The following is a 20633-nucleotide window of genomic DNA, read 5'->3' as shown; positions in this document are numbered from 1 at the left end:
TCCTATTGATGCAGCCCAGAATTAACAGAATGGTTTAAGCTAAGATTCTAACAATGCTTATTTCTAGTCAAGGTTATAAAGGGTTCCCTCAAGTTAAAAAATGAGAGGCCTTCAAAATGATTTGCGTGCCCTCCTTGCATTACAAGATGATTTTCCTGGTTTCAAACTTCTTGCCTCCCCCCCCCCCCCAATTAGAACACAGAAACAGATTTATATGAAGCCAGAAACTTTGTCCATCTGGCCCAGTACTGTTGTCACCGGCAGCAGCTCTCCAGAATTTCAGATAGAGGGCATTTCTAGCCCTACCTGGGGATTTGAACCTGGGACATTCTGCATGCGTACTGCCATTGAGCGATGGCATTTGCCTGTAAGATCACGTAAAAGCAGTCGACTTCGGCCCTAGAATGCTGGCAGGTAATCTGCTTCCTTTTCCTCCAAGAGTTTCTACAACCTAACCTGCAAAGCTGCTGCTGGACTTGCACCAACAGGCAGCTGTGTAAAACAAATCAAGACCAAGGAGAAAAAAAGAGAAGGTAGGGAAGGATTCCTCCTTTGCATGGTGCTTAGTAGGTTGCATGTACAAGGCCTAATCATCACGGGGCATTAATTAAGAGACTTTGCCATGGAGGAAAACTGAGGCTATAAACAAGCTCCTCTGGGCTGATGAAAAACTGAGGCCAAGATGATCACAGCATATGTCATTTAGCACCTTCAAAAGACCTCCACCAGGGATACTAGTTTTGCAGGAAGACTTGAGCAGTCACCCGCTAAAGGGGAAGAAAACATTTTATTTGCCTCTAAAGCAGCCATGTTGGCCTGTAGTAGTAAACAAATGAAATGAATTCAGCGGCTGTGGTTGCTGCTGCCGTTATTAAATTTGTATACCGCCCTATATCTGCAGGTCTGAATTTCGGTTTGTTGATAGTTCTTCAGTCTCTTACTGAGCCCAAACACTGATTTGGCATTTCTACTGCCTCATTTGAACAAGATGACTTGATGAGTTCACTCAACAATTTCATGTAGGAATTAAACAGTGGTGGGATAAGATGGAACTCTATAGAAATTTAATGTCATAGAGCTACAGTACCCTCAGCACCACCTTTTGGCCATTCAAATAGGAAACCCATGCCTGTAAATCACAATGTGGACAACCTAAAGCCACTGCAAAGTGACTCACTGGGTTACTATAGAAATAAAATTGCCAGGTTTAAGGTCTCATGGCATTTTAAAGGAGGTTGATGCAGAACTTTGCTAGAACTAGAGCTTAAACAATAGCCATCATTAATATTTACCTCACTCCCGTAGGTGTTGTAATTGAAGCACAGCAATGCCAATGACAACCAGTGTACTAAAATAAGTGTAATGTATAAATAGTAACGGTGGATTTTACAAAGGCAGTTTGGTACACCTTTTGGAAGTAGCCTACTATTTAATGACATTTTCTCTCAGAGCACATATATTTAAGGTATCATCAGGTAGTTTATGATGTAAATCAGGCATAGGCAAACTCGGCCCTCCAGATGTTTTGGGACTACAACTCCCATGATCCCTAGCTAACAGGAACAGTGGTCAGGGATGATGGGAGTTGTAGTCCCAAAACATCTGGAGGGCCGAGTTTGCCTATGCCTGCTGCAAATACTCAAAGCTAAATGCTGATAATGTACGTATTTTACTGTGTTTGGTTTAACAAACCACCCAATTGACTAGTAAACTGTAATAAAGGTGATGAACTGATAAGCCAATGTTGCTTAGGGCTGCTGGAGGCATTTTATAGGTAGACGACAGCTATACCCTATTTTATTTTATGAGTGGGGTGCCTCTGCTTTCTAACCTTATGGTTTCCTTATTCCAGCATTTAATCCCACTTTCGCTTCTTGAATTAAGGCCAAGGTAGCTGCTGCCGTGAGTGCCAATGTGCTATTTTCTTCGCCCCACATTATAGCAGCTTCCATAATGCTTCCTACCCATATTTTGTAGCTTCCAGGGGACTATATGCCCCTAAACATCTCTACCCATTCACCACATTAAGAGTGTGGTTTTATACATCCTTACTTGAGTAAGTCCGACTGAGTTCAATGAGATTTACTTCCTAACAGACACACATGGGAACAATTTACTATGTAATCCTTACAATGTAATCCTTACCTGTAACCTTACAATGCAGAAAGTGACATCTAAAAACATCGTCCTAAAAAGGAGTCTAATCTTCCATACAATACCAATGCAGCCCTAAAATAAACACACACCAACCTTTTCAGCTCCCTCCCAATATTCACACTGATTTTTAGCAGAGCTCATTTTACAATGTATGTATGGAAACTTTTTTGAGATCACAGGTATAATCCAGAGTTTAGATGTTCATTTTAGGGCTTAATGGTTTTTGGCTGACTATTCTTTTGTTAGGTAAATTGCTGATAAACTGAACATCAATAAGTCATCATGGGCAATTACTCAGCATCTAGGAGGAATTGGGTTCTTGGCAGTTTGGGATCTTTCTGAGTTTTTAAATGAATCAGATTTTGATGTGAATTGTGTATGCAGGAAAGAGAAAACAAAGAAAGCAGAGTAGGTAGTCTGGAAGACAACAGAAGAAGAGAAGTCAAGTGTGTGAAGCTGGAGTTAGCTGAAAATGGAGGAATAGCTCAAGATGCTTTTTGAGGACCTGCTTCTGCTTGAGGAGACTGCCTGCCCGCTTGCGTCCACTTATGCACCACTTGTATATTTTCCTACGAAGTTGCTTATGCTTCCAAATTAAAAGCACACACACCTAAAGCTGGTGGTTGTGCATTTGACTGCTTGGGCCAGAGGGACAGCACACAGCAGCATGAACACAGTAGTAAACTCATTTCCTTGTTCTGAACGCATTTAACTACTGGAATTGAGTTAGCCCCTCTACAAACCGCCATGATGTATTCCAAATATGGGAAGAGCTCACACATCGCTTTGCAGAGAAGTGACCTCCCATTGAACATTGATGATCTGTACACATAACAAGAAGCACAGCTCGCTTACAATTTACGACCAGAAACCAACACAAGCTACCTAGTTAACATCAAAAAATGCAGACAGTGTTTATTGATTCTATAAATAGCCAGGGCTACCTACAATGGCTGCCAGCAACTATAAAGGATGGTGACAGGGAGCATAACCAAATAGGCCCATCATTTCTAAATACACTGCAGAGGATAAGTTCTTGCTGAAAGGTGGCAAAAGAGGGTAGTAGCAGCATGTGTGTGAGACAGGGGGATGGGGGTGGGAGAGATGGTGTTTGACAACGTTTCAGGCAGGTGAAGGAAGATAATTTGTATTGACCTAAAAAGTGCAGTCTTAATAAAACCTAGATATAAAGAGCGGACCTAAATGTGTGCACACATATTCTAGTAGAAGCCAGACATTTATCTCAAAGTACAACTGATAACTACTATATGCATGCTTTATGCTGCCCAATTTCTTCATCATGCATTTTCATAAGAAGCTGAATTAGCCTGCGAGGACGAACAGGATGGATACTAAGATCAGTCATTAAAATCCTCTGCTGAAATAGCAGTGGATAGATCTGTGTCATAGTGTGATTTTCCTCAGCCAATTAATAGAAAATCCAGATCACACCATCTTGTAAGTGTTCAGCGCCAGGAAACCAGCTGCATTTCCCCCACAAAACATTCATCCAGAGAAATGCCAATTTTATTTTATTTTTTCCATGCAGATGTCAGGTTTATGACCAAATATACAGAAAGAACTACATGAGATATATAACGGGATGATTAATGCCAGTTTGGCTTTTTAATTTTTTTTTTTTTTACGGAATGCTAGTTTAATGTTACAGTATGGCAGTTCATATATCTACTGAAATCTGACACACGTCCATTCATATGCAAGTGCTGCAAAATGACCTTGCTCTGTAAGTCAACATTTAAAACCATCTATGTTGCTGAAATCTCATGGCTATTCAAGCTCTGATGCTGAATTGCACAGCAAGTGCCAACCCTAGATATGACAACTAAACATATATTTCATGTATGCATTCTGACAGGCTTATGTAGCTTTGCCTTTAATATATTTAGAAAACCGTGTCCACGTTTGGTACAGACATGCACATCTATGCACAGACATATGTCACTACTGACTCCCTTTTAGAAGACACTTTTTTAAAAAAAATGTACAACTATTGTTATTCTTACTCTGTTATTAAAGCTTCCTAAAATTTGTTACATGATTTCAGCTTGTAAATACTTCTTTCCCTCTGATGCCATGAAGGCATTTCTAAATAGACTACCTCTCTGGATCTCAAAGCTAATTCTCTCTTTCACTTAAGAGGTTCATGCATTAGAGAGTCTTTCCAGCATGGAACCTCAATTTTATAAGATCTACTGCTAGAAAAACTCTGTTTATATATTTGCTCTTTTGGTTAAAAAAAAATAGGATTGATGTCTACTTCATACAATTGCTTTCTTAACTGGGCTATGTTCTAGCCACACATATATACATATAGATATGTACACAAACAAACTTTAAAAATGGCACCCTCTAAACAGGATGCGGAAATGGCCTAAAATAAGCCATTACCTGTAATTCCTATGAAAAAGTCAACTGCTCTCAAAACGTCAGAAGACTGAAGAGCACCACATACTTAAATATAAAGTTGGGAACTACTTTAATACTTGGAAGTTTCATTTAATTCCCTAATATTCTTCCAGAGTGATAGGCTTCGCCATTATTCTATCAATGTATCCTGAAGAGATCTAAACCTCATTCTAACTTGTTAGACTAAAGATTCTTAAAGTATGCTATGAAAGTTAGCTAAAGTGAGGTTTATAAGAACAAACTAGTTAAATACTGAAACACTCTGTACAAATTACTGCAGCTTGAGGGAAGAGGGAGCAACAGGCATATTTCAAAAAGAGAAGTAACACTTATCAACATGTGCAAAACCTGTTAAGACCTGTTTTATTTTTCTATCAAATAAGAATCTGTAGCTATTCTGGAAATTCAGAACTACCTTATAGTAAGTGTACATTTAGAGGTTTTGTATAATGCAAGTATTTAAGACTTTAACTATCCCAAAGTGACAAAGGTGGCTCTATTCAAAATGCCAGCCCTTTCTCATAATTTTTCCACAAGTATATTTACATGTTATGCTTGAAGTCCACTATAAATGCTTTAAGAATTGCTGAATATCAGCTGAAAATGTCAACTAGCAGCCACTGTATTATAATGGTCATTTGAGTGAATGCATAAATTTTTCAAGACTATATTCGGAGTCATACTGTTCTTGATCCCACAGGTCTCCAAGATTCTCAAGAACGGACTTCATAGTTGTTTTTCCAGAAGCAGAAGAGGCAGCATCTGATTTTTCATTTTTTCCATCCTTGAAGGCATTTGGAAGGTGAAGTGGAAGAAAAAGAGAAAGAGAAGCACATTGAAATCTATGTATTTTAAGAGACAGAAAGCATCTGCAAATACATAAACCAGTACTTAAAAGATCCAACAATCCTAAAGCAGTCTCTGCAAATTACAACACAACAGCAAGCAGAAGCATGAGGGTACTTATCTTTTTCACATCACCTCTATGAAATGAAAGACTTAAGAATGGCTATAATTCCACTGCATATCTTACCAAACATTGTTGACTAATCCAAAGCATTACAACTACGGTAGCATTAGTCGCTTGCTTTCAGATCATATGTGAGCTACTCTTTACCTTGTCGAGTGTGAAGAGGTCAAGCAGCTGATCTGTCCCCATGCTTTGTAGACTAGTATTCTCTTGACTAATCACTGTATTTGCAATATTCATTTTGAACTTCTGCAGACCCATTATTTTTTCTTCCAAGGTTCCCCTTGTAATCAGGCGATAAACATTAACAACTCGTTTCTGCAGGAGACAGTTAATAATCGTTCAATTTTACCAAAGGGTAAAAGAAAATGTGGAGGAAAACACTTGATATACACCACAAGAGAAAATAAAGCAAGTAATAGAGGCCTTCGTCACTGGAAGCAATTTTTACACTGTACTTTCAAATCCAGGTTTTGAACAAGACAAAAATGTTCACAGCATAAGAGAATCCAAGCCTGGCTCAGTGGCGGAGAGGAAAGAAAGGAGGCAGTCCCCAATGAGGACCTTTATAGGAGCATGGAATAAATTGCAAGAAATTATTGTATACATAAATAGTATTTTTCCTTCCTAGGATAGTATTTTTCCTTCCTAAGATTTATCTTGGGTGTTAATGAGATCCCTTCTCTGGTAAATAGCAAATATCTATTTTTGGGCAGGGTGAAAAGTGAAGAAACATTTTTTTGGGGGGGGATACTGCAGTAAACTTTTTGCCTGGAATCTCTTTGCTAGTCTATGCTAATGCTTTCAGCTCATCTCCATTATTTTAGAAAATGGTTATAAACTGAAAGCACAAACTCTGAATGATGGGGGCTATTTATGGCATTGGTTTAGGAAGCTTAAACCAATTTTGGATTTATTGAAATGGTTTTAATTGCTCCCAAACTGGCAGCAATTTATGTTTTACCTGTCCAATACGATGTGCTCGGTCCATTGCTTGGAGGTCTTTCATTGGATTCCAGTCATGTTCAACAAATACCACTGTGTCAGCTCCAGTTAAATTAAGGCCCAGTCCACCAACGTGAGTAGTGAGTAAGAGGACATCTATGGAGGGATCATTATTAAACCTGTGAATGAAAAAAGCCAGTTTAGATTTACATGGTAGCACATGCAGAAAAAGCTTGAACCCACAATGGCAGGGCTGAGCAGACAGTGCTGGTGGGATGGAGGGACTGGAGAGAAAGGGAAAGAGACAGGTCAGAAACTGACGCTAGATTGCGTTAAAACTAACAGCTTTATTGCTTGCACCTTCCAGATACTTTAAGTCTTGCATGGACAGAAATCAGGGCTTCACTAGAAACTGCCCATCTGCTGACGGGGCACTTCTAGCCTAACTTTTGAGGTGGGAGGGGGAAAGAGGTGAGAAAACCCAGCTTAAGACAAGTCAATGGTATGAGCTACTTCTGAATACCTTCACCAACCTGGGTCTGTAGATAGCACCATCAGCTCACGATGGGACCGTGTGAGCAGCCAATTTCTACTTATCCGAGTTACAGTCCCTGCCCAGTGACAAAGTGACAAAACGCACTGTGACTCGAGAGCAATGAGTGCAAAATGTGAGTTCAAAGCAAAATAGTATGCTAAGAGGAAGGCAAACTCTCGCATGGCTTCCAATCAGGAACCCAGACAGAATTTCTGTCCACTAAGTTAACATCTGGTAAGCAAAAGTAAGAGAGGGGAAAGTACCCACTGTAGCTGATAAGTTCATCTTAATGCCATTTTCATGTTTATGCTGGGCACCAAGGATGAGCAGTCCTCTGCATCCAGCATAAAAGCAGGCCATCAGGGCAATTTGAGTTATGTATTCCAAGTTGATGCAAGTGAACCATAAGATCTCATTCCTTTCAGCAACTGTGGGAGCTCTACATGCAAGAGCTACTCTGTTAGAATATAGCTGACACTGGATTTACCTTGACACAATGGAATGCCTCTGACCAGCAGGTATGCTGCCATCCAGTCGCAGGTAAGTAACAGCGGGCAAGTGGGGCTTGAGAAGGTCGTGTTCAACGATATCCAGCATACTCTTGAGTTGACAGAATATAAGGATCCTGTGTTGTGCAACTATGGCTTCTGTGCCACTTTCTGAGGAGCCTCCGTTTCCCAAGCCACAATCTAGTAGCAGCTTAAAGACCAAATACAAAAGTATCCCATTAGTCATTGAACTTAGTAGGCATATATTCTCCATTCAAAACGATTGTATAGATTTCATCCATTGGCAGAGTCATTGTAGCTCAAACAGGATAGCACATGCTCCACATGCAGAATTCCGATGTTTAATCCCTGGCATTGTGAATTAAGAGTCAGGTAGCAGGTGATGGCAAAGATCGCTGCCAGAGAATCTGGACAGCTGCTGCCAGTGAGATAAGAAAATACAGGACCAGCCAAATCTAACAATGGATGAGGTGCCTTCCTAGGTTTCATAATATCTAAACATGAAACCGATGAAGCTGCAAAAAAGTTAAAAATATTTGATTCTTAGAGCCTCTGGAGGTGCACATGTACATGCATTAGAAGCTAGAGAATGGCTAGGGCACATCAGCTGCAGCACCATTTATTTCTCTTTTTTAAAGTAGTTATGGGTGAAATCTACTTCGTACTAATGACAGAGTGTGAGTATTTTGGCATAAACGTAGAAATGAGACACCAGTGACAAAGCAAGAGGCAAATCTGCTTTTCATAAAAGACGTTGATTCCAGAGGATTGCAACAAAACAAGAACAGAAATCATGCAAATGTGCTCAGGATGATAGGATTTCTATTTCCTTAATGTGTTTTTTATAAACTGATCTATATTGAACACTTTTATCCAGCCTTGGTCAGAACACACCTGGAGCACTGTGTCCAGCTCTGGGCACCACAATTTAAGGAGGACATTAACAACCAGGAACGTGTGCAGAGGAGGGTGACCAAGATGATTAAGGGTCTGGAAACCAAGTCTTATGAGGAATGGGTCAAGGGAACTGGGTATGTCTAGCCTAGTAAAGAGGAGACTGAGAGGAGATATGATAGCCGTCTTCAAATATCTAAAGGGCTGTCACATGGAGGATGGAGCAAGCTTGTTTTCTGTTGCTCCAGAAGCTAGGACCTGAAGCAATGGCTTCAAGTAACATCAGGAAGAACTTTCTGACAGCAAGAGCTGTTTGACAGTGGAGCAGACTCCCATGAGAGGTGGTGGACTCTCCTGCCGCTGAGGGTCTTGAAGCAGAGGTTGGGTGGCCACCTGCCATGTATGATTTAGTTGAGATTTCTGCATTCCAGGGGGTTGGACCAGAAGGCCCTCAGGGTCCCTGCCAACTACAATTCTATGAATTTTACAATTCATACCACAATTTCTTTCCCATCCCTTTGTTACATATAAAAAACGAATAGGCTTAAGAAGAACACTTTTCCTAAAACTAGATATGAAGCCAGGATTTTCCTCACCTGTTTTAAAGCAGAGAGTTTAGGTGCATGCTGGATGTCTCGAAGGGAAGAATTCTCAATGGAAAGTTTTTCTGTAATCCTCTTGTGCTCTGGATGATGAGCAGTTAAAACTAATGCTGGATGGTTGCAGAGTTTCCTTAAATACTGCAATGCCTTAAAAAAAAAACCCATGAAGGAAGCCATTAAACATGCATAACAACTTAATATATATAAGGCACAAGATGGTATATTTCTCTTACTCATTGAAATCTTGCCAAAGATTGGAGATAGATGCCATACTTACAGCTAACTAATGTTCATTGTTTAATTATAATCAGTTGTGGAGGGCAGAAAAAAATATGATTGACAAATTTGTCCCTGGAGCAATTACTTTACCCTGTATTTAAAAAAAAAATCATTTCTTTGCTTCCTGTGAATCTAAGAATACTCCACACTATATTTGCATGTTATAATGTATTATTTAATAAATTTTACATTTATATATCACCAAGCTTAACATCTATTTTGGAAATTTAGAGGCAGCTCACTGCTTTGGTTCAATAGAACTACAGTATTTAATCAAACAATCACCAGTTACATAAAAATTACCACTCTTATTAAATGTTTGTAAGGAAGATGTAACAAAATGAAATTTCAACCTGAAACACATGTCCCGTGGCTTTAAGTTTTGGTTTCTCAGTTTCCTCAACCAGTGACACTGCTGAAACAGTTTCTTCCACATCACATTTGGCACGAGACTTGGCAAAATCTTCATAAAGCTGAACCTATTAAGAAAGGAAGAAATTTATGCTTAATAGACTATTGTTCACTTCAAAATTACCTCACAAAGGGGTGTGTTCAACAGTAGCTATCTTTTTAAAGAAGGTGGTACTGTGGTCTAAACCACTAAGCCTCTTGGGCTTGCTGATCGGAAGGTTGGCGGTTCGAATCTGTGTGACGGGGTGAGCTCCCGTTGCCCTGTCCCAGCTCCTGCCAACATAGCAGTTTGAAAGCACACCAGTGCAAGGAGATAAATAGGTACTGCTGCAGCGGGAAGGTAAATGGTGTTTCTGTGCGCTCTGGCACTCGTCATGGTGTCCTGTTGCGCCAGAAACCGTTTAGTCATGCTGGCCACATGACCTGCAAAGCTGTCTGTGGGCAAGCGCCAGCTCTCTTGGCCTGAAGCGAGTTGAATGCCACAACCCCATAGTCGCCTTTAACTGGACTTCACCATCCAGGGGTCCTTTACCTATTTACCGACTCCCACATTAACCTCAACAATATAGTTGACAGAAGGTCAGTATCCTGTGTTAGACAGCCATGGTTTCTGTTTCATTTCTTAGGTACTGCTGTTTCCCAAACTATCATCCAGCAACAACTTAAACTACTAAATGCTCAACACACTGCCATTTTCAGGATTAAGCCACTGCATTTCCTCTTTGCAAGGGAATATACAACCACAACTATCTTATTCTTAACATAAGCCCAAAGGAAAATGCTTAGAAAAGGGTATTCTAGTCAACTATTCATATCCAGAGGGACAGAAGCTTTTGCGCCACACCAGAGCAGCATTAACTATCTTCACTGTTGATTCCCTTCCATTTATTTATATTATTATTGACCATACACTACATATAAACTACAGCACAAGACAAAAGCTATTTCAATAGTCCAGAAAAAAACCAAAGGGTTTTCAGTCCAAGAAGTTATGACTAAACTTCTCATCATGAAAATGTTGTTACCTTGGACACAAGCACCTGCAATATTTTTCAGGCAGGACACAACATAATAAAATTCCAATTTGGAACAAGTATAGGATCTGAGAAGATCTACAACAGGCTCGTTTGTTGTTTACTAATTTCAGCATAATGCAAACCAGCGCAAGGAACTTGCCTGTAGAGGACTGAGGATGCAGTAATAGTCTTGAATAATTTTGGGTGGAAGATCCTGTAGCACATCTTCTTTCATCCTTCTCAACAAAAATGGCAGTACTTGCCTGTGCAATGCTTCCATTGCAAGAACACCTGCAAATGCCCACCAAAGGAAGAGCATATGGATCAGCAAAGCCACTAAACAAGAACAGGATTCTTCTGGTGTCTCACCCACAGCAGGATTAACTTTCCCCAAGAACAACAGTGCTTCATTAAGCAACAGAACTTGCTTCTTACCGGCCTCCTGTTCTCGACCAGAACTCCGAGCATCTCTACTTGCTAAGATGGGCTTGCTATAGCGAGCTGCAAACTGGCGCTCAGTACCCAAAAATCCCGGCATAAGGAAGTCAAACAGTGACCACAATTCTAAGACATTGTTCTGAAAAAGGGGTAAACAATATTTATTTTTAATTACGGCAAACTGGGTCAGGTCTCATGCATTTATTTATTTCAAGGGGTAGCGGGGGATTACCTGAATTGGTGTCCCAGAGAGGATTATCCTATAATTGGCAGTCAACTGTTTTATTGCTTTGGACAGTTTTGTTTTTCCGTTTTTGATGACATGGCCTTCATCAAGAATACAGTAGTTAAATTTAATATTTCTAGGAAAGAAAACACAACTAATCAACTTAAAATAGCTTTGAAACCAACAGCATCTTTCAAAATAGCAGGAAGAACTATAGCTTTTACCTGAAAAAATCAATGTCATTCCTCACAACATCATAGGAAGCTACAATTAGATTGTATCTTTTCACATGGTGCTGCAACCTTAAGAAGATAAAGTATAGAAAGTAGAACTTTAGAGACAGCAACAAAAAAGAAACCTGTACACTTATTTTTTAAGTACTTTTCACATCATCACAACAGAAGGAACCGTCACTGCAAAGCAAATCTTAGAGCCAAGCTTCTGCAATATATTACAGTACTTACCTTGCCCTTTCTGTGGGAGGGCCAGTATAGTGCAAAGGATTTAGATACTCTTTGGAACAAAATTTGCCCACTTCATCCACCCAATGGCCTGTGAGTGTGGGAGGGCACACCACTAAGGATGGGAGTGGAACACTATCGGCCATCTTAGTTCTTGCATATTCTTGGGCCCTTTGGAGAACAAAACCAAATTACAAGAAATGTTACATCTTCTATACTGCAGATATGTTGATGTAAAAACTGACTAGCCGTAATTGCACATGCTACCTGAGACAGTGATCTCCTGCAAGAATACAGATGGACTGCAAGGTTTTGCCCAAGCCCATATCATCACAGAGGATGCCATGAAGCTTGTATTTGTTGAGAAAAGCCAACCAATTCACACCTTCCTGTGAACAGAAAGGAAGAGGGGAAGAGGAACATAACTTAGGCTTCTCTTCCTATGCCCCATGGCCCTAAACAGGCCCCCACAATTATTAACATTTAAAATACACCCACAGCCAAAAAAACAGACAACAAGTAGGCTAGTGAAAGTGAATACAACAACAGGGAAAATTGAAATACATTAAAATTATGATGCCAAAAAAGAAAAAAAAAGGTATTACCACTCATCTAACAAAAAGAAGAAAATTAAAAAGCATTTTCTCCCCAGCAACCACACCTCTTTGGGCAGTATTAATGCTTTTCTCAGGAGAGATTCTGCTAGAAGTAAAAGCTCAGTCCTCTCCTCCCAGCCAGACCTCTGACACTTTAATGTTAACATTATACCACTTCATGAAACTGCCAACACTCAGTGTGCACTAGAGCCAAGATTTTGATAAATATTTCTAAAATGTCTTAGGTACAAAAAACTAAGCCACCTAGTACTGATGCTTGCACAGAGGAATTTATTTTCAGCTCTGCTCATGTGTTTTATGATTAATCTCAGGAATCTTATTAGATACAATTCTTGATCAGTAGAAGCTATACCAGGGGTCCCCAAACGAAGGCTCAGGGGCCGGGTGCGGCCCAATCGCCTTCTCAATCCGGCCCGCAGACGGTCCGGGAATCAGCATGTTTTTACATGAGTAGAATGTGTTCTTTTATTTAAAATGCATCTCTGGGTTATTTGTGGGGCATAGGAATTCATTCATATTTTTTTTCAAAATATAGTCTAGCCCCCCACAAGATCTGAGGGACAGTGGACCGGCCCCCTGCTGAAAAAGTTTGCTGACCCCTGAGCTATACAACTCTAGTTGCATTTTTTCCAGGTAGGCATTAATTGGAAAATAGTTTTTTTTTAATGTTCGAGTCTTCATATAATTATGATTGGAAGCAATGTTCAGAAGACAAGAAACTACTGTATATGGTTTTAATATCAGGTACCAAAATACAAATTTAAATAATAAAAGCTATTCAAACCAATCCACAAGACAAATTTGATAAGGAAATTATGTGTGTCTTGGGGAAAAAAAACTTCCCATAAGATTTACCTGCTGATATTTTCTTAGTTCTGCTTTAATTGGTACTGGAATTTTATAGTTTTCAAGTTTTTTCCCATCCAATAATTGTTCCAGAAAATGGCGCTCTTTGGCTTTAATTTTGATTAAGTCCTCAGACATATTTGGTGGGTCTGGAATGCCAGCCTGAAACAAGAAAATATATATTTATATATAACTTGCATATTTAATTAAAATATGAAATAAAGTTCACGATATGCTAAAAGTTAATTTTAATTCATGTTTCAACTCTATCAATATTCTACAAAAAGCATAATGAAATCACACAATTTGAAAGTGTCACTTTTCCCCCAAATTCCGACCATGAAAAGTTTAAAGTGCGGCTTAAATTCAGGACCTTACAAAAATGGGCTTTTACGATATCCCTGCTGAAACAGACATACGGTAAAACGGAACGGGTGTGAAATTGGAGCGGCTTATATTCAGGTATTCTCTCTCTCCCCCCCCCCCGAATTTTAAAGGTGCAGCTTATATTCAGACCAATACGGTAATTAGTTGAGATTCCTGCATTGCAGGGGCTGGACCAGATGACTCTTGGGGGTCCCTTCTGACCATGATTCTATGAATTGGGAGAAAGGTAAGCCTCAATGAAGTGCAGGTGGTCAAACTGAATATCCCCTGAAATCTGCAGATATATAGGTGTTCAAAGCCTCAACAGCTATGTCATATAACATGCAGGTTCCATTATTTATATAGCACCATCTGCATACCAGTAGATCACAGATCTGTTATGTAAGGTAACTCACATAGTGGTCTGTACAGGATGCTTTAAAGACAAACTTATGTTGCAACCAAACAAGAAGGACAAACTGTACAGAGAAGTATTTTCCCAAGCAGATTAAACTATGACCAGGCATTGAGAGTTAATGTTTTAAGTGGCATTATGATACAGTAAAATCAAAATAGTTAACAGTGATTTACATGACACAGACACCCACTTTGTCAGTTTCAAGCCTGCCTCCTTTAAACTGACAAAAGGTGAGGGAGGAGAGAGGAGAATGTAAAGGACTCATTTATCTTTTCTACAACAGTGACTTCCTTGTATGCTGTTATGTTTCTTGCTATTCCTGAGTGGTTTCTTGATCTTTCAGTGTTAAATTTCACAGTCATAATAGAGATAGTTTCAGTGTTTGCAAATGCACCAAGACAAATTTAACTAAGAGTCTAGAAAGGTGCTAGGATCAAGAATGAATTGAACATTGTATGAAAGAATGCATTTGAAATTCCAAGAGTGAATGCTCAATCCAAGTATTTGTAAAATATAATATTCCAAGCTCCAAAACGTCAGATTTTAAACAGTTGAGAAGATTTCTGACACAAAATGCATTACTTGCTGAATCCCAAAACTTTTACCTATTTCCCCAAATAGGATGCAATACCGAAAGACTGCTTTCTATCACTATACTGTACGCCAATACGCTTTTTTACAGGGCTCACTCACTGACTTTCTTCAGTCAAAATGAAAGACTTGGACTTACCTCAAGAGGCATTAATCTAATCAGAGTAGCAAAGCACTGGGTGGCCATGAAACGTACACTGTCTGTTTGATCGCTCATTCTGCCCAGAACTGGAACCACAAGGAGAACTATATAGGGAACAATTCCAACATCTAGTTGTTCCATTACACCTGGATTAATAATTAAGGAGCTTCTCTTTACCAGTTTTGGAGTCATTTCCACAACAATAAATCCGTCTTATCTAAACCCAAAATGCATCTAAACAGCAATTACATATGCATGAATCTTAATTTTTGAGAGTAGTGTTCCCCTTGTGGAATGGGGCTTTCCTGCCTCCCACTTCCTAATGCAACCCCTGTTCCCCCTGAAAATATGTATTTTTGATGCAGCTGGTCTAATTATGAATATTTGCGACCCCTGAAAAACTTCTCACTTATATTTTCCATTCTCTCTTCAGATAGTTCTTCTTTTATGGGTCAGGTGGTGCATTTTAAAAAACTACCTTCCAGCTCAGTGCTAAGAAAATGGCACCAATATAGAATTTTCTATTACTATAGCATGCTGTGCAGTATTCATCTTAATGGAAAATAACATTATTATTTTTAAGGAAATAGGGTGGAACTTTTGGGCATATATAGGGGAGGGAATCCCACTTTTTGCTTTACAATGGTCAGAGGAAGGCTGATGTTGCATAGATGTAGCATGGGATTGGATGCAGGCAACCCTGCATAAGCTAAAAAAAAGCAGACCCGATAAAAGCTGTATTAGGCGCAGCCATGAAGTATCCACTAGAGTGAATTCCTTCCATATCAATTTGGCACAGTAATTGCTGTTATGTTTCCCCTCTCATCAGAGTCATTCTTCCTACCACTGCCTGCCCCTTTCCGAAACACAACTTGGAATCATCAGGTTCTTCAGGACATAGTGGTACTCTCACCATGGCAACCATAGTGAGGAGATGTGTGGACTCCTAATGATGCTACTTCTCATAGTATTAACTGTACATTACAGTACTTGAATTCTGGCTTCCATTCAAAGGGCCACATGCAATTTTCAACCTGCCACACAAGAACATTTCAGCCTATCCCCACACCACACAACTCATGAAGGTCAAGGGATCGCTGGTGTCTTTCAGCACAGCCTTCACCAAATGTATAAACTGTGGCTGTTAAAAAAAATTAGACGGAACTGGAATCCTATTAAGGTTGGGCAACTATGAGCGTAGGTACATGATCTTCTCAACTACTGAAGCAAGATATTCTCATGACTTTGTGTAACTGAAAGCTTGAGAATATGAGCAACTGGAAGTCATGTACCTGGGTCAAGGTAGAAAGAGTCTCTGGTCATTACTATCGAAGTTAGCGGGTTGCAGAATGGTTTCTAGGACACTTTCTCTATACAGGAGTATCCAGTGTCAATATACAGAATTCCAGGCATTGGACTAGAGCTCAAACAATTATTATGCATTTCCTTAAAAAAAAAATCTTTCTTCTCCCAAACCTGGAATCAGATGATCATATATACCATTGCTAGTAAGAAGCAAATATTTCTGCTCCAGTTCAATCTTGCAGAAGCACTTGCCCTTTTGAAGAAACTCTCCAGGCTTCACAAAACTTACTAAATCTTCCCCACGAAATCATACATCTGGAGAGCATTTCAGCACTTAAAAGTCACACATGAATAACTCTTCCTTAGAATCAGGAAAGGATACAGGCAAGAGCTTCAATTGCACCCTCTTGCTTGGTACTGTCATCAATTGCTCCCAGCCAAGGAAGAATCTTTTCCAAGAAAATGTGCATGGTTTCCAGGGTGGCCACTTTGCTCATTACACCTACACAGCGAGCAGCCATGTGCCTCACTGCAGTGGTGGGGTGTTGAAGGCACATACAAAGGTAAGGCAAGTGCTGTATCAACTGCAAAGAGAAATCACAGCCGTTTTAAAACATACCGAATGCCAACCGTGAGTATTCCATTTTGCTAAATACTGCAACCTGCATAAACTCAAAAAAGAACTTTAACATAACCACACACAAGGCATTAGGTGCCTATAAGCTACTTGGCTCTTGGAACTTCCGTACAAAGAGGGAAATGTGTAATGCTAGTGTACAGTTTTATATTCAGGATGGAATGAAAATTGGAACATATTAGGTGTTTATTTTGGGCTTAAAATATTTTGGGCTCTTATTTCCAGAAGGAACAACCATCACTTAACTAAGAAGTTCATTTCAAGAGACCGTTTCAGTAAAAAACGGGGGGGAAACGAAGTATATGTATCATATCACCTCTTGTAGAGAAATCATATTATCTGCGTAGTAAAGTTTACTATGAAAGATGTTGCATCATTTCTAATAAAATGATGAATGTAAAGAGTTAACTGAACTGAACAGAACTGTGTTCCTGCAAGGAACTAGAGGGAACAAGAGTAGCCCAATATCAACATGGAGATGGATATGTTTGGGGTGGTTTCTAGTTTTATGTTCCAAATCAAAGGCATCAAAAAGGGTGTTCTGCTTTAATTGGTAATTTAGTGAACATGCTGCCTCATCTTGTTATCTCATAATCACAGACCAATAAGAGAGTGGAAAAATACCTTAGTGCTATTGATGGTACAAACTTGGTGGAGATGCATGGCTGATGTAAATAGGTCAGTGAATGGTTGTTGGAGCTGCGGTTGTTTGGAATAGAACAGCAGCAAGGGACTTAGGAAGAGGACTGTAACTACTTGGGGTCTCACTTTGAAAATAACAGAGATTTAAACATAAATATCCTAAACTTACTTCATCCTTCATAACTGCAAGCTACTGTTGCATAATCATTTTTCCTAGTTTAGAAAACGTGCAATGCCAAAAAATTGTATTCTTGAACATCATCACTTATGTTATCCATTTCCAAACACCTACATTGGCAATTAAAATTGTGTTAGAAATAAATTCAAAACATTTAAATTACCAAAGGGTGAAGCTGAGCATCCATAGAAGCTGCCGTTGTTTCAAAAACCTGTAGAGAGTTCACTAATTCCTGGGCTGGACCATCTCCTTTTTCCAACAGCAGTTTTCTGTCTACAAGAAGCATTATCATATTATCAGAAGTGTTTCAGAATTCAACTTTTAGAATACCCATACCTTAAGAAATACACATACCAAAGTTGTCTATGTCAATACTGTTCCTTAAAGAACCAACCATAGCATCCCAGAGATGTGGCAAACCCATGGCCATTTCACATCCAAAGTGTTTAGCAATAGTGGATAAAGCAAATTCTGCTCCTCTTCTCTGTACAACGTAAGGCTTCTGAGCCTAGAATTTGATAAGAGGGTAAATAGAAGGGTTATGAAGCAAAACAAAAAAAGTTTTTATCCAACCATACAGCCTGCCCAGAATAAATTAGACTGCCCTAGACTACATATCAAACTGCAAACAGAAAGCAATCACACTTCCACAGAAAGAGCAAAGTAAGACCAGCAAAATTTCGAGGCAAAAATTGCCATTGATATAGGCCTGCAACATTTAAAACACTTATCTCTCAACAGAATCATAACCAGGAGAGACAAACACAATACAAACAAGCATCAGATTAATGTCAAAGGGTGTTGATTGAAAATGCATGTGATCAAGGAACAGGTATAACTGCTAAATCTTCACAACTAGTTGACTATTTCCAAAATCAAATGAGATTCCAAAAATGGTTTTCAAGGCCAGCTTTGCACGTATGTTCATTACTGAATATCTGCATGTGCAAATGGACTGTCATTAATCAGAGGCAGATAACTGTGCTTTCAAAAAATGAAGCCTATTCAGAGTTACAACGCATTGTGTAATAAACTTATGCACATCTTGTGTGTTAACCAGTGAATAGAAGTAAAGAAACCAGGAAAATACTCTAGAAAAGCATTGCCAGAAGCATTATTTCCCTGTCCTTTCTTTCTAATCCTCTGTGTTTTCTATTTGTTGTAAACTGTAGAAACTGATGCTGACACCGCACACATCACTACACATATTCTATTGGCTACAGCAGGGTGCTTCTTTCAAGCCTAATTTCAGTGGTGGGAGGGGACACTGAAAGTGCCAGGGAAGGCCTGTGAGGGTGCATGGGCACCGCATTAGCAACTCTTGCTATAAAGGGTCATATACACTTGGAGTGGAGCACCAAACAATGAAATTCGCGACAATGAAAACAAAAAGTTCACACCCACTTCATCAAGCTCTGTGGTTACATTTCCACTACTGCTTGTAGGTAGATCTCCAACTTGGGCTTTGGGGGCCTTTGGTGTAGGACCTCGCCTGCTTGTGATGGCAAATGCAGCTTTCTGATGCCTGTACAGTGTGATTATACCTCTGTGCTTGGTGACTGTATGATGCATCCCATCTCTTTCAGAATTAGATCCTACAACAAAGAAAGGTGGCAATTAAAACATTTTTTCACACCCAGGGAGCGTTTATGCTAATAAAAAACGGTGAGGGGAAACCAGGAACATATGTTTTCCTCTCCAGAGGATTGAGAGGGAGGGGAAGGGAGAGTAGAGAAATGCAGTCTGGAAATTCAATTCTCTGATAAACATTTGAGCTGAATTAAAGAAAGGGGCAACATCAAAACAGAACACTAAGACCATTGTTTTGAAATGCACATCCTTAAAACCAAGTGGCATAATGAGGGGTGGATGGACAATGAAATTCAGATGCACATTATTTCTAGAGAGAAATTAAATAAATGATATGCTTAGATGTTATTCCTCCTTCCCACCTTGCCTGGAAGAAGGACTTGGATATAGCATCTCCTCTAACACTTTTAAACTTCCAGGGTGAGTGAGTGTTCAGATAAGGACAGCAATTTCTTCTCCAGGCAGTGACAGTAAATCAGGGTAGGCTCAAACCCAAAATTCAGGGCTTCTCTTCTAGAAGCCCTGAACAGGACTAAATCCATGGATCAAACACTAATAGTATTCCCAAGAAAGAAGTATGTTCAGAAAATGAATGTTTCCCTTCCTATAAGGAAACTCGAAGCACTGCAAGCGTAACACAATAAAGTTACTGTTCATTTAGAACATTTCTCTCAATAAAAAAATTATGATGCCAAACACAAGAATGATTAACCAGTGGTCAGTTGGTACCACCAGGTTAAACAAAACATTTTAGGAGTTTCTGCAATATTTTCCTACTCTGAATCCAAAGAAAGCATCATGAACAGTACCAGGCAAAGATGCTGATTTTATGGCTAGCTGGGAAAACTGCTTTGACAGTCTGTCAAGGATTATTCAAATGCCCCAAGCTGTTTTGGACAGCCTCTTTGTAGGTTTCTCTTCTACCAAGTTACTCATCCACAGAATAGCACATTACCTACCTTTTGAATTTTCATGGCTGCTCTGAGGTTGTGCAGGGCATGATGCTAAAGGAGTAAGATGAGAGTCTACACAGAGAGAACTGCAAAGATTTTTTATGATCTTTGAGTTGGGACATGGAGATCTTGTTGTACACTGCTGAAGTAACTTTGCTAAGCACAAAGCGGCGTGATTTTGTACTAGTGTGTTCTCTTCTTTCTTCACAGCCTCCATCAGTGGTTTTATGACAGGGTTTAGTTTTTCTGGAAGTTGTTCAAGATTCACAACAGCACAGGCGGCAAAAGTATGGACTCTCATCTGCAATGTTTGCCATTCCTGGTTTGTTTCTGAAACAGTCATTTGGAGTTGTTGTCGTTTGCTTTCTAGCTGCTGAAGAACTTTAGGATTTAGATCAAGAGAGGATGTAGCTTCATTGAAGACAGTAGTGATCTAAGAAAATAAAAATTAACCCAAAGCAACATTGCTCTATTACAA

At 39.5% G+C, this 20633-nt stretch overlaps 1 protein-coding gene across 1 annotated transcript in view; it reads right to left on the bottom strand.

Annotated features, from left to right (window-relative positions):
- Positions 1 to 3724: 3724 nt before the first annotated feature.
- Positions 3725 to 20633, bottom strand: part of BTAF1 (B-TFIID TATA-box binding protein associated factor 1) — a 39634-nt gene continuing 22725 nt past the window's right edge. Inside the window, exons 20-38 of the mRNA XM_035137440.2 lie at positions 20162 to 20588; positions 19017 to 19207; positions 17967 to 18120; positions 17776 to 17885; positions 16538 to 16739; positions 14848 to 14996; positions 13343 to 13495; positions 12138 to 12259; positions 11874 to 12041; positions 11634 to 11711; positions 11416 to 11545; positions 11181 to 11322; positions 10906 to 11036; positions 9672 to 9797; positions 9034 to 9186; positions 7522 to 7733; positions 6519 to 6678; positions 5702 to 5872; positions 3725 to 5368 (exon numbers count right to left, since the gene is read on the bottom strand). Coding sequence (XP_034993331.1) covers positions 5219 to 5368; positions 5702 to 5872; positions 6519 to 6678; positions 7522 to 7733; positions 9034 to 9186; positions 9672 to 9797; positions 10906 to 11036; positions 11181 to 11322; positions 11416 to 11545; positions 11634 to 11711; positions 11874 to 12041; positions 12138 to 12259; positions 13343 to 13495; positions 14848 to 14996; positions 16538 to 16739; positions 17776 to 17885; positions 17967 to 18120; positions 19017 to 19207; positions 20162 to 20588 — 3129 coding nt within the window. The 3' untranslated portion in view covers positions 3725 to 5218. The remainder of the gene's footprint in view (positions 5369 to 5701; positions 5873 to 6518; positions 6679 to 7521; positions 7734 to 9033; positions 9187 to 9671; positions 9798 to 10905; positions 11037 to 11180; positions 11323 to 11415; positions 11546 to 11633; positions 11712 to 11873; positions 12042 to 12137; positions 12260 to 13342; positions 13496 to 14847; positions 14997 to 16537; positions 16740 to 17775; positions 17886 to 17966; positions 18121 to 19016; positions 19208 to 20161; positions 20589 to 20633) is intronic.

The sequence above is a fragment of the Zootoca vivipara genome, chromosome 5 (assembly GCF_963506605.1).
Source record: "Zootoca vivipara chromosome 5, rZooViv1.1, whole genome shotgun sequence".
Classification (NCBI taxonomy): domain Eukaryota; kingdom Metazoa; phylum Chordata; class Lepidosauria; order Squamata; family Lacertidae; genus Zootoca; species Zootoca vivipara.
This window is presented reverse-complemented; position numbering and strand designations above follow the sequence as displayed.